The sequence below is a fragment of the Gigantopelta aegis genome, chromosome 5, assembly GCF_016097555.1.
Source record: "Gigantopelta aegis isolate Gae_Host chromosome 5, Gae_host_genome, whole genome shotgun sequence".
NCBI classification, from domain to species: domain Eukaryota; kingdom Metazoa; phylum Mollusca; class Gastropoda; order Neomphalida; family Peltospiridae; genus Gigantopelta; species Gigantopelta aegis.
Genome location: NC_054703.1, coordinates 6,763,810 through 6,778,209, shown reverse-complemented (window position 1 = coordinate 6,778,209; position 14,400 = coordinate 6,763,810). Strand labels below are relative to the sequence as shown.

The following is a 14,400-nucleotide window of genomic DNA, read 5'->3' as shown; positions in this document are numbered from 1 at the left end:
AGGAAAATATCCCAAAAGGGGTCACCAACGGGAATCGATCGCAGACGGACCGCGCGCTTTACTACTGGGCTACGTTTCGCCCCGTAGCCTTTTAAGGCTGCGATGTAGGTCAGTCATTTCTAGAGCGCCCAACTCGTGCCGCACGACTGGCATATCAGTGCCGTGGTATGTTCTATCCTGTCAGTGAAAAAACCCCACACAATTAAAATACCCCTTGCTGCGTCAAACGTAGCGAGGTTCCGAGGACGAAAGGTAAATTTTTTTTATATAGTTTTGCTTAACGACATCACTAGAGCACATTGATTCATTAATCATCGGCTGTTGGATGTCAAACAGTTTGGTAACAATTTGGTAATTTTGACCTAGAGAGGAAACCCGCTACATGAATGAAATGTGAACGCGTGTATGAATGTAGAGGTGTGTGTGTGTGTGTGTGTGTGTGTGTGTGTGCGCGTGAATGTGCGTGCGTACATGTGTGTATGTATATTTATGTTTGCGTGGCATATGGGTACAGATATATGTGTATTAGATCTCTGTTGTTTACTGTTGTTATAACTGGTTCATATGTTTGCTTTCTCTGTCTTTTATTAAATGGGAATCTGTCCTCTTAACCAGTGTACTCATTCAATGGTTGCCATAAAGATTGTATTTTCTCCCATACCTAGCTATGCAAGACAGACCCATTCCATGACGTTAGTCCATGTGGAATAAATATTTAACACTTGAAGCAGACGGACAAATATTATAGTGAAGTTTATTTCTGATAAAATTACTTTTTCAGCCATCTTTGTTTGTTCGTGTAAAATAATGGTTTATTTATCGAATGAATGGGAGAAAAAGACTCCATCATATGTGGCTATGTGCGATTAAAAAAAGTACACCCGAGGTGGTGGAAATTTTGACCCGGGACGAGGCTTGCCGATGGAGTCTTTTAGTATTGTATTGTATATTAAACGTACTACATCAATTCTATTTTTAGAAACAATGGCGGTTCGGCAACGGACGGTGTGGCGCGTGCGGTGATCCCTACAACTTGGAGGTGAAACCTAACGAATATCCGGGCACTTACTCGAGACAGAAGCCGGCGAGGACTCTCCTCCAGGGGGGCTTCATGAACATCACGATCTACACGAAACCCAACATGCTGGGCCACTTCGAGTTTAGACTGTGCCCCGAACAGGATTCGCCCAAACTGACCGATCTCCAGTCGTGTTTCGACAGATACCCGTTGACGATTCTAGAGACGAACTACAGTCAGTACTTCCCCGGGAGTAAAGGCGGATTCTACGACATGCACGTGGTGTTACCGAAACTCGTGTCGTGTGACCGGTGCGTTATTCAGTGGAAATACATCACAGGTGTGTATCAATTTCATTCACGTCGACAGTGTGCTAAAACAAAAAAATCGACACCTTCGATGGTGTAGTGGTTATCTCATCGGATTTAAATATGGTAGCGGGTTCCCACCCCGGTACCGGCTCCAAACCAAAGTTAAAGTGTGTTGTGTGTTATTTAACGACACTACTAGAGCACATTTATTTATTTGTCATCGGCTATTGAATGTCAAACATTTAGTAATTCTGACGCATAGTTATCAGAGGAAACCCGCTATATTTGTCCTAGTGCGCAGGGTACTTTAAGTCAATACCTTTCTTAACGTGCACAGCGAGTTGCTTCCATGTGCTTAGCAAACTTAAAATGTCGGGGATATTGTTTAAGATTGTCATTCAAGATTTATTTTGTTAATAATGCAATCTAATTAAAAGTAGCTCCACTATTACATGTGGATCTAACAGCAGCCAGTTGGAGCTCATGTCCACCAATCAAAACTTTACTTGCAGAATCTTAAAGTGATTTAAAAATAATTTGAAAACATTCCGAATTATCCTGAGGGTATACGACATGCTTCGTGTGAATTACGAATACGTTAAAACATGTTTTATTTTATAAAATAAATAATTTGTAATGTAAAATTGTAGACTGATAACCCATCCCGTACGTATTGGTATGGTTCGCTGTACTGCGGCCACTAAAATAGACTCGCCCGATATTTTTAGAATTTGTATGCTCCCAAATAACGTTATAAAAGGCGAAGTGTGATTGGTCAATATTTAAATTATTATTAACCGGCCTCGGTGGCGTAGTGGTTAAGCCATCGGACTACAGGCTGGTAGGTACAGGTTCGCAGCCCGGTACCGGCTCCAACCCAGAGCGAGTTCTTAAGGGCTCAATGGGTAGGTGTAAGGCCACTACACCCTCTTCTCTCTCACTAACTACTAACCAACTAACAATTAACCTACTGTCCTGGACAGACAGCCCAGATAGCTGAGGTGTGTGCCCAGGACAGCGTGCTTGAACCTTAATTGGATATAAGCACGAAAATAAGTTGAAATGAATGAATGAATAAATTATTATTTACAGACGAAATGTTACCTGGACATTGGAGACTACGCAGTGTTGTTAGCAATCTGATTAAAATTAGTTCTACTGGTCTAAATAAGGCATTCGTAATTCACATTCAAAAATTATTTTCAAATCACTGGCATGATTCTGCAAGTAAGGTTTTGATTGGTGGACATGAGCTCCAACTGGCTGCTGTTAGATCCACATGTAATAGTGGAGCTAATTTTAATTAGATTGTTAATAATGATGCAAGTGCTTCAATGGGGATTTTGTGAGTACAGTAGGTTACATTGTGTTGGTTTGTGTGTCCATTTGTTGCACTATTTCGGTTGAGATACGGTTGAAACATAGTGCCACAAGTTTTGAATACAAGCTATATATAGGGTATGTAACAAGATCCAGACGTACAAAGAACCACACTTTCTTCGTCCCTCCGGACTATATTTGTCCTATTGCAGCAAGGGGTCTTTTATATCCACTTTGCCACAGACAGGATAGCACATACCACGGTCATACCTTTGATATACCAGTCGTGGTGCACTCGCTTGAACGAGAAAGGGCCCACCCACCCACTGGGCTACGTCCCACCTATATTCCACCTCGTGGAAGAATGAACAGTGAACAACTACATTATTGTTTGGCTGACTGACTGACTGAACGAACAGCGAACACCTACATTATTGTTTGGCTGGCTGACTGACTGACTGAATGAACAGTGAACAACTACATTATTGTTTGGCTGACTGACTGAAAGAATGAACAGTGAATAACTACATTATTGTTTGGCTGACTGACTGACTGACTGAATGAATGAATGAACAGCGAACAACTACAATATTGTTTGGCTGACTAACTGACTGAATGAACAGTGAATAACTACATTAGTGTTTGGATGACTGAATGAACAGTGAACAACTACATTATTGTTTGGCTTACTGAATGAACAGTGAACAACTACATTATTGTTTGGCTGACTGACTGGCTGAATGAACAGTGAACAACTACGTTATTGTTTGGCTGACTGACTGACTGAATGAACAGTGAACAACTACATTATTGTTCGGCTGAGTGACTGACTGAATGAATGAACAGTGAACAACTACATTATTGTTCGGCTGAGTGACTGACTGAATGAACAGTGAACAACTACATTATTGTTCGGCTGAGTGACTGACTGACTGAATGAACAGTGAACAACTACATTATTGTTCGGCTGAGTGACTGACTGAATGAACAGTGAACAACTACATTATTGTTCGGCTGAGTGACTGACTGACTGAATGAACAGTGAACAACTACATTATTGTTTGGCTGAGTGACTGACTGACTGAATGAACAGTGAACAACTACATTATTGTTTGGCTGACTGACTGACTGAATGAATAGTGAACAACTACATTATTGTTTGGCTGACTGACTGACTGAATGAACAGTGAACAACTACATTATTGTTTGGCTGACTGACTGACTGACTGAATGAACAGTGAACAACTACGTTATTGTTCGGCTGAGTGACTGACTGACTGAATGAACAGTGAACAACTACATTATTGTTCGGCTGAGTGACTGACTGAATGAACAGTGAACAACTACATTATTGTTCGGCTGAGTGACTGACTGACTGGATGAACAGTGAACAACTACATTATTGTTTGGCTGAGTGACTGACTGACTGAATGAACAGTGAACAACTACATTATTGTTTGGCTGACTGACTGACTGAATGAATAGTGAACAACTACATTATTGTTTGGCTGACTGACTGACTGAATGAACAGTGAACAACTACGTTATTGTTCGGCTGAGTGACTGACTGAATGAACAGTGAACAACTACATTATTGTTCGGCTGAGTGACTGACTGAATGAACAGTGATGATGATGATGATAACTAGTTTAACGTGCCCATATACCACTAGGGTTTCGAACACGCCCATCCCGAGTCCGACCTCCGATAAGATCGGTGGCCTGACTCGGGATGGAGGGGGGAGGGGGGGGGGGGTTGAAAATGGGCAGAATTTTGAAAATAGCAATTAGTAAAAACGTTAATAGAATAAATAAAACAAATAAAAAGGTTACAAGCCAAAAATAAAAATAATTGGCTGCTCGGCCGAATATTTATATAATTTGGAGCATTTTAGAAGGACAGTCCAACATTAAATAAGAGAAAGAAGAGAGGATCGGACTATTTAAAACTATTTTAAAAAAGAAGTAATTTCGACTTAAAATTTTGAACGCAGATCTAAAAGTTTAAAGTCCGATCGATATGTCCACGCGAGTAGCCTCGTTAAGGCCGTTTGGGTGCACAGCTTAAAGGGACGAGATGGGTTGCATCCCGTCAAGAAAACCCATAGATTGACAGTCGATAGACGTTGAAGGTGTAGTGCTGTGCTGTGCTGAAATACAGATCTTGAGAAGCCGGATGCGTCTGAATGAGAGAGAGTATCAGACTAGGGTATAATCCAGTCGTCATGGGTTGGTATAGTGGTGCGGACGGGCCCGACTCCGGAGGATACGAGATGGTATCACAATAAAGCAAGGTAAAGTCTAGAAAAAGAGTAGTAGAGGCCGACCCCGCTTCCTATTTCTTCTTAGAGTCAGGCGGTCAATCTTCCAGTGCTGCTAGGACAGGCTCGGACATGTAGAGACTAAACGCGAACAACCGTGCCGTTCTGCAGAATGGCCGTCATACAAGTCACGAAAAAACCCAGTCGACAGTCAGACGGAGAAATGACGTGGAGGCGAGGAATCTCGCTAAAAAAGAATCCAACCTGGTGGTGCAGGCTGTCGAAACGAGAAGCGTTCCAGAGTTCAATCAGTTCCAATGGCCGCATACATTCCAGTAGAAAACTTCATTTCGCTGACAAAAACAACGAAATGAAGGACCCCCAAGTCGAGAACATGAAAGCACGTGCAGTGTGCACAAGCGAAACAAACACGTCTTATCGCGTGGAGCTCAAAACTGGGAATGATGAACAGTGAACAATTACATTATCGTTCGGCTAACTGACTGACTGACTGAATGAACAGTGAACAACTACGTTATTGTTCGGCTAACTGACTGACTGACTGAATGAACAGTGAACAACTACATTATTGTTTGGCTGACTGAATGAATGAATGAACAGTGAACAACTACATTATTGTTTGGCTGACTGACTGGAAGAATGAACAGTGAACAACTACATTATTGTTTGGCTGACTGACTGAATGAACAGTGAACAACTACGTTATTGTTTGGCTGACTGACTGACTGAATGAACAGTGAAAAACTACATTATTGTTTGGCTGACTGACTGACTGAATGAATGAACAGTGAACAACTATATTATTGTTTGACTGACTGACTGACTGAATGAACAGTGAAAAACTACATTATTGTTTGGCTGGCTGACTGACTGACTGGCTGAATGAACAGTGAACAACTACATTATTGTTTGGCTGACTGACTGACTGACTGAATGACTGTTTAACGATATTAATAAACAAACTCACAGGCGAGACGTAGCCCAGTGGTAAAGCGTTCGCTTGATACGCGGTCGGTCTAGGATCGATCCCCGTCGGTGGCCCATTGGGCTATTTCTCGTTCCAGCCAGTGCACCACGTCTGGTATATCAAAGACCGTGGTATGTGTTATCCTGTCTGTGGGGTGGTGCATTTAAACAAATTCTATGACTGAGTCAACATGGCCATATGTTTGACATCCAATAGCCGATGATTAATAAATCAATGTGCTCTAGTGGTATCGTTAAACAAAACAAACAAAATAAACAAATTTATCGACTTGGTGAGTGGGATGAAGCAAGCGAGTGAACGTGTGACAGTGAGCAAGCACGTGTTGGATAGATGGACGGATGGATGAATATTGAACGAATGGACGATCGTCTAAACATATTACTCGTCGCGTATTGCGTATCATTATGAGATGTATGTTAACGAATGTATGTTAACGAATGTATGTTCGAATGTATGAACGAATAATGGATGAATAAAACAAATAATGTTTAATTTAAAACATGAACTAATTAATAAATTAACGAATAAATGGATGTTGCTTGAATGAATAAGTTAGGAAATGTTTGAATGGGTTGATTAATTTAATGAATTTAATTAATGTAAGACTGAATAAATATCACGCGCACACGCACGCACACACACACACGCACACATGCACACACACACGCACACACACACACATACACACACACACACACACACATATGTGATAGGTATACATACATGTATATGTATATATAAAGAAACCCCCCCCCCCCCCCCCCTCACAAAAAACAAAAAACAAAACTGGTAAAGCGTTCGCTAGATCCACGGTCGGACTGGGATCGATCTCCGTCAGTGGGACCATTGGCCTATTTCTCGTTCTAGCCAGTGCACCACAACTGGTATATACCTTTGATAATAATGAAAAATTCTTATTTGTTTTGTTTCTAGGTTACCGTCTGGGCTGGAATCCCAACTCCTGCGGTCGATGTCTTGGCTGCGGAGCGCAAGAAACGTACATCAACTGTGCCGACGTCAGTATCGTCAACAGCATCGCAGCGCTGAGCCACGACCACAATGACGATAACGACTTCCAGCATCACCACAACGTCATAACGACAACTCCAAGGAACAACAAAGACGTCTTAATATTACCGAAAACTCCGTATATAGGCATGTTCCACACGCATCCCGCCAGTACCGAAACAACAGCGATCACGACGTCTACGGCAGTCTCTACCACATCACCAACTACGACGACGATGATGACAACTACAACAGCAACAACTACTACAGCAAAACCAACCACTACAACTACAACAACAGCGAAACCAACTACAACAACAACAAAACTAACTACAACAACAACTATAAAAACAACAGCAAAACCGATAACTAATAATTATAATAAAATGTCAGCTACGTCAACGACATTCCCCAGGCGACGGGCATGTAAGAGTTTTTACCCAAACATGACGTGCGATGCTCGTGGTCTTCAGAAGTACGTGCCAGGAATGAAGCTGTGGTGTTCCTATCAGTGTTCCACTGGTACCTGCCCATACCAGTATTGTGAGTGTTTCTGCGTGTACCCGGACGGGGCGACGGTCTATCTGCACGAACAGCGAAGGCCGATAACTCCGATGGGTAAGTTCGGCCAGGTGTCGGACACGTGTTACGGCCCCGTCGATGCGTTTAAAGATAATCCCGGGATGCCCGAGTGGTGCCATTTAAACTGTCCAGGGCTGTCGTGCTTTAACATCTGTGAACCAGTGGACTGTCAGAAATAGGCATCAGCCTACAGACATAAAGCGTACGAGACGGGGGGGGGGGGGGGGGGGGGGGGGGGGGGAGGGGAGGCGGGAGATGGTGGGCGTGGCACATTCGAGCAAACATGCAACAGCTATTCGGGCACAATGAGCTAGTTTGCTTTCGAATCTCGTAATGATGCGTAAGCATACGAGATAGGGGGCAGAGGTAGGGAACTGCCCCATACCCACCCCCACCCCGCCCTTGTGTTGGAGCACAACCTCAAATATCGGGCGAAAATGATAGAGATATACGTGCAAAATGTGCTAACCTGAGACCTTTTTACCATGTATTTCCATCATTCTACCCTCAAAATTAGTTGTAATCCATGTACAAACATATCTAGTGTTTCGTTTCCAACCCTATATAGCTGTCTAACAGTAATACTTGTAATATGAATGAATGTTATCCAGATTCGTTTAATTCGGGCAAAACCCACAACGGCCCACCCGTTCGGTTATGCCTACAGTAACTCTAGGTTGCCGTGCATCAAAACAGGGTCTTTCCACGCGCGTGTGCTGGGGGGAGAGGGAGAGGATGGGGAGGAGTGGGGGTCAAGAAATCATAGCCCCTAAGCGAATTGAGGTTGAGGTAATTTTTATTAATGTGCCTCCTTCACAGATGGTTCTGGCATCCCAAGCGAATTATCTTTTCTTCAATGTATTTTCCAGGGAAGCATGACTTGACCTCCCTCCCCCCACTACAAGCTCCACAGTACAGACTCCCCCCTCCCCACTACAAGCTCCACAGTACAGACTCCCCCCACTCTCACTACAAGCTCCACAGTACAGACTCTCCCCCCACCCCCACTACAAGCTCCACATTACAGACTCCCCCCTCCCCACACTACAAGCTCCACAGTACAGACTCCCCCACCCCCCACTACAAGCTCCACAGTACAGACTCCCCCCACCCCCACTACAAGCTCCACAGTACAGATTCCCCCCACCCCCACTACAAGCTCCACAGTACAGACTCCCCCCACTACAAGCTCCACAATACAGACTCGCCCCACCCCCCACTACAAGCTCCACAGTACAGACTCCCCCCTCCACCCACTACAAGCTCCACAGCACAGACTCCCCCCTCCCCTACTACAAGCTCCACAGTACAGACTCCCCCCACCCCCACTACAAGCTCCACAGTACAGACTCCCCCCACACCCCACTACAAGCTCCACAGTACAGCCTCCCCCCTCCCCCCACAAGCTTCACAGTACAGACTCCCCCTCCCCCACTACAAGCTCCACAGTACAGACTCCCCCCCCACCCCACTACAAGCTCCTCAGTACAGACTCCCCCCTGCCCCCACTACAAGCTCCTCAGTACAGACTCCCCCCTCCCCCCACTACAAGCTCCACAGTACAGACTCCCCCCACCCCCCACTACAAGCTCCCCAGTACAGACTCCCCCCTCCCCCCACTACAAGCTCCACAGTACAGACTCCCCCCCACCCCATTACAAGCTCCACAGTACAGACTCCCCCCTCCCCCCACTACAAGCTCCACAGTACAGACTCCCCCCACCCCCCACTACAAGCTCCACAGTACAGACTCCCCCCCCCCCCCCCCACTACAAGCTCCACAGTACAGACTCCCCCCACCCCCACTACAAGCTCCACAGTACAGACCCCCCCACCCCCAGTACAAGCTCCACAGTACAGACTCCCCCCTCCCCCCACTACAAGCTCCACAGTACAGACTCCCCTCTCCATCACTACAAACTCCACAGTACAGACTCCCCCCACCCCCACTACAAGCTCCACAATAAAGAATCCCCCCACCCCCACTACAAGCTCCACAGTACAGACTCCCCCCTCCCCCACTACAAGCTCCATAGTACAGACTCCCCCCCCCCCCACTACAAGCTCCACAGTACAGACTCCCCCACCCCCACTACAAGCTCCACAGTACAGACTCCCCCCACCCCCACTACAAGCTCCACAGTACAGACTCCCCCCACCCCCACTACAAGCTCCACAGTACAGACTCCCCCCACCCCCCACTACAAGCTCCACAGTACAGACTCCCCCCCCCCACTACAAGCTCCACAGTACATACTCCCCCCACCCCCGACTACAAGCTCCACAGTACAGACTCCCCCCACCCCCGACTACAAGCTCCACAGTACAGACTCCCCCCACCCCCACTACAAGCTCCACAGTACAGACTCCCCCCACCCCCACTACAAGCTCCACAGTACAGACTCCCCCCCCCCCCCCACTACAAGCTCCACAGTACAGACTCCCCCCACCCCACTACAAGCTCCACAGTACAGACTCCCCCCCACCCCCACTACAAGCTCCACAGTACAGACTCCCCCCCCCCCCCCCCACTACACGGTCCACAGTACAGACTCCCCCCACACCCCACTACAAGCTCCACAGTACAGACTCCCCCCACTACAAGCTCCACAGTACAGATTCCCCCTCCCCCCCCCCACGTCCCCACTACAAGCTCCACAGTACAGACCCCCCCCCCCCCCCCACTACAAGCTCCACAGTACAGACTCCCCCCTCCACCCCCCACTACAAGGTCCACAGTACAGACTCCCCCTCCACCCCCCACTACAAGCTGCACAGTACAGACTCCCCCCACCCCCCACTACAAGCTCCACAGTACAGACTCCCCCTCCACCCCCACTACCCCCACGTCCCCACTACAAGCTCCACAGTAGAGACTCCCCCCCGCCCCCACTACAAGCTCCACAGTACAGACTCCCCCTCCACCCCCCACGTCCCCTGCACACGCGCCTGCTTACGGCTCATAATTCGTATGACACGTGTAAAAATTTTCGGGCTGAAAAGTAACCGCAGTTGTGATTGGCTTGAATTATGTGACAGTATTATTAATGTGACTGCTATTTCCTTATGATGAATAAATTAATATAATCCCCTTTGTTTATGTGTTTATATTTATTTTCGTGCTTATAATCAATTAAAGTTCAAGCACGCTGTCGTGGGCACATATCTCCGCCTCTTCGGGAAACTGGTTTAATGTTGTGGCCATAAATCTATAATAATAATAATAATAATAATAACCCCCCCCCCCAAAAAAATAAAAACACACAAAAAAAACCCCACACACACACAACATTGATCAGTCTAGATGGGAGCCAGTACAGGGATACGAACCCATTACCTATATAGCTACCAGTCTTATGTCCGATGGCTTAACAACTACATCACCGAGGGTTTGGTCCAGTATTTTGTAAAGGGGAGGGGGAGGGGGGCTCATAACATTTTTAAAAGAGCAATTTGAGCTTGTTAAAGGCAAATGAACGGAGCTCCGAAAGACAACGAAATTCGTAGGCGGTTCGGGGACATGCTTTCCGAAACATTTTTAAAGTTAAAGTTAAAGTATTTATGTGTGTCGACACCACTAGAGCACATTGATTTATTAATCTTTACAAGTTAAACCCCGAGATGTGTATGCTATTTTCTGGAGTAAAAAAAAAAAAAAGAAAAAAAAAAGTGATATTTTCAGGGGACAACTGCCCCCCCCCCCCCCCCCCCCCCCCCCCCCCCGTCCCTGCACCTCCCGGAGGGTACGGCCTGTAAGTTTTACATAGTCAAAAAGAGGAAACCCGCTATATGTTTCCATTAGTAGCAAGAGGTTTTTTATGTTCTTCATCCCACAGGCAGGATAACACATGCCACTGCCTTTGATTTACTAGTCGTGGGCATTGGCTCGATCGATAAATAACCCAATGAGCCCATCGACAGGGATAAATCCTAGACCGACCGAGCATCAAGCCAGCGCTAAATACAACTGGGCTACGTCCCGACCTCGTGAAATAAAGATACTCAGATATGCGTTTTCAAACGGGCGGGGGCGGGGCGGGGGCGGGGGCGGGACGTAGCCCAGTGGTAAAGCGTTCGCTCGATGAGCGGTCGATCTGGGATCGATCCCCGTCGATGGGCCCATTGGGCTATTTCTCGTTCCAGCCAGTGCGCCATGACTGATATATCAAAGACCGTGGTATGTACTACCCTGTCTGTGGGATGGTGCATATAAAAGATCCCTTGCTGCTAATCGAAACGAGTAGCCCGTGAAGTGGCGACAGCGGGTTTCCTCTCTACGCATATGTGTGGTCCTTAACCATATGTCTGTCGTCATATAACCGTAAGTAAAATGTGTTAAATAAAAAAAAAGGTGGAGGGTTACGGACAGCTGTGACACACCTCTGAATCCGCCTATGGTCGTACAGTAGATAACGTCAGCTGAAGTGGAACGCACCACGAGGTGCAGCCCACTCGGCTATCGTGTCTGTCTATCGAGGACAAAGGTCAATGATTAGCGAGCAGACTCCGTCCCAGTAGCTGTCTCGCTCCAGCCAGTGCACCAAGACTGGTGCATCAAAGGACGTGGTATGTGCTATCATGTCTGTGGGATCGTGCATATAAAAGATCCCTTGCTACTAATGGGGAAATGTAGCGGATTTCCTCTCCAGATAAGGAGGAAGGACATATCCCAGTGGTAAAGCGCATGTCTGATGCGCGGTCGGTCTGGGATCGATCCCCGTCGGTGGGCCCATTGGGCTATTTCTCGCTACAGCCAGACACAACGACTGGTAAATCAAAAGCAGTGGTATGTGATATCCTTTTCCTGGGATGGTGCATACAAAAGATTCCTTGCTACTAATAGAAATACTGACTATATGTCAAAATCACCAAATGGCTCACCTAAATATTTCAGTTGGCTCAATTACGCCCATTGAAGGAATGAAATGTTTTAGTTAACGACGCACTCAACACATTGTATTTCGGTTATATGGCGTCAGGCTATGGTTAAGGACCACACAGATATTGAGAGAGAAAACCCACTGTCGCCACTTCATGGGCTACTCTTTTCGATTAGCAGTAAGGGATATTTTATATGCACCATCCCACAGACAGGGTAGTACATACCAAATCCTTTGATATACCAGTCGTGGTGCATTGGGTGGAACGAGAAATAATTCAATGGACCCACCGACGGGTTTCGATCCCAGACCGACCGCGCATCAAGCGAGCGCTATACCAGTGGGCTACGAGCCGCCCTACGCCCCTAGAATGATAATGTAGTCAAATTAACATAAGCATTTTGCATTAAAGACCTCTGGAGAAAAAAGAGCATTAACCGTGATATAGGCTTAGTCGATTGGTGAAGACAATAAACATTTATTTGACATTTAAATCTGAGCACCATGACGGCTGTGGTAAGTGCTGTCCTGACTCTGCAGGGCTTTAGATTACACCACAACTGAGGCGATATTTGTGGTGTCCAAAATAAGCAAACCTAAAAATATTTCACCTCAAAATCAGTGGCATGTTAAGCAGTAATTAGTTTAAAATAACGGGAAATGCATTTATGAATATGTACCAGAGGCGGATCTAGGGGGTGTGGTGGGGGTTCCAAGGGCCGGGGTCCCCCTAAATTCAATATAATTAAAATTAGCTCCACTATTACATGTGGATCTAACACCAGCCAGTTGGAGCTCATGTCCACCAATCAAAACCTTACTTGCAGAATCCTGCCAGTGATTTAAAAATAATTTGAAAACATTCCGAATTATCCTGAGGGTATACGATATGTTTCATGTGAATTACGAATGCCTTAAAACATGTGTTATTTTATCAAAATAAATAATTTGTAATGTAAAATTGAAGACTGATTTAGTTAGGGTTTTTTTCATAAATAAATAAATAATTTGTAATGTAAAATTGAAGACTGATAACCCACCCCGTACGTATTGGTATGGTTCGCTGTACTGCGGCCACTAAAATAGACTTGCCCGATATTTTTAGAATTTGTATGCTCCCAAATAACGTTATAAAAAGCGAAGTGTGATTGGTCAATATTTAAATTATTATAAACAGGCGAAATGTTACCTGGACATTGGGGACTACGCAGTGTTGTTAGCAATCCGATTAAAATTAGTTCTACTGGTCTAAATAAGGCATTCGTAATTCACATGAAACATATCGTATACCCTCAGGATAATTCGGAATGTTTTCAAATTATTTTTAAATCACTGGCAGGATTCTGCAAGTAAGGTTTTGATTGGTGGACATGAGCTCCAACTGGCTGGTGTTAGATCCACATGTAATAGTGGAGCTAATTTTAATTAGATTGCCCTAAATTTTGCGAAAGTTATAATTTTATTATATATTAATTTTCTTCTTTTTTTGTACGATCCCCCTCCTAACCTCCCCCTCCTAACCTCCCCCAAAGTTCCTTTGGCATTCCGCCTCATGTCATCTTTCCATATGGATTTTCTGGATCCGCCACTGTACAACTTTGGCATTCCGCCTCATGTCATCTCTCCATATGGATTTTCTGGATCCGCCACTGTACAACTTTTTACCATCTATTAGTAATATAAATGTAACGAGTTTACTCTGAAAAGTTTCACACACAATGGCCGATGATTAATTAATCTAAGTGCTCTAGTGATGTCGTTAAACAAAATAACCTTTACTTCACTTTAAACACCCAAAGACAAACGCCCCCCCCCCAAAAAAAAAAAAAAAAAAAAAAAAAAAAAAAAAAAAAAAGCAAAGGCAAACAAAAAAAAAAAAAAAAAAATAAATATGTTTAAAAGACTAAATTGTTAGAACAAAACAATTTGTATACTGGGGCTTGTTAATTTTAATCGAGATACCTCCAAATTCCGCAAGGCTCAATGGGTTGTAAAACCATTGCACCGACCAG

At 45.1% G+C, this 14,400-nt stretch overlaps 1 protein-coding gene across 1 annotated transcript; it reads left to right on the top strand.

The window, feature by feature from the left end:
- The first annotated feature begins 978 nt into the window (after nt 1-978).
- Nucleotides 979-7,692, top strand: LOC121372871 (integumentary mucin C.1-like). Its single transcript, XM_041499313.1, has 2 exons — nt 979-1,358; nt 6,852-7,692. Exons 1-2 carry the CDS (start codon nt 1,112-1,114, stop codon nt 7,685-7,687), a joined length of 1,083 nt encoding a protein of 360 aa, XP_041355247.1. The 5' UTR covers nt 979-1,111; the 3' UTR covers nt 7,688-7,692.
- Nucleotides 7,693-14,400: the final 6,708 nt, after the last annotated feature.

Coding starts and splice junctions, on each gene's coding strand:
- LOC121372871 (XM_041499313.1), top strand. CDS start 1,112: ATGAACATCACGATCTACACGAAACCCAACATGCTGGGCCACTTCGAG. Junction 1,359..6,851: donor TCAGTGGAAATACATCACAG/GTGTGTATCAAT, acceptor TTTTGTTTCTAG/GTTACCGTCTGGGCTGGAAT.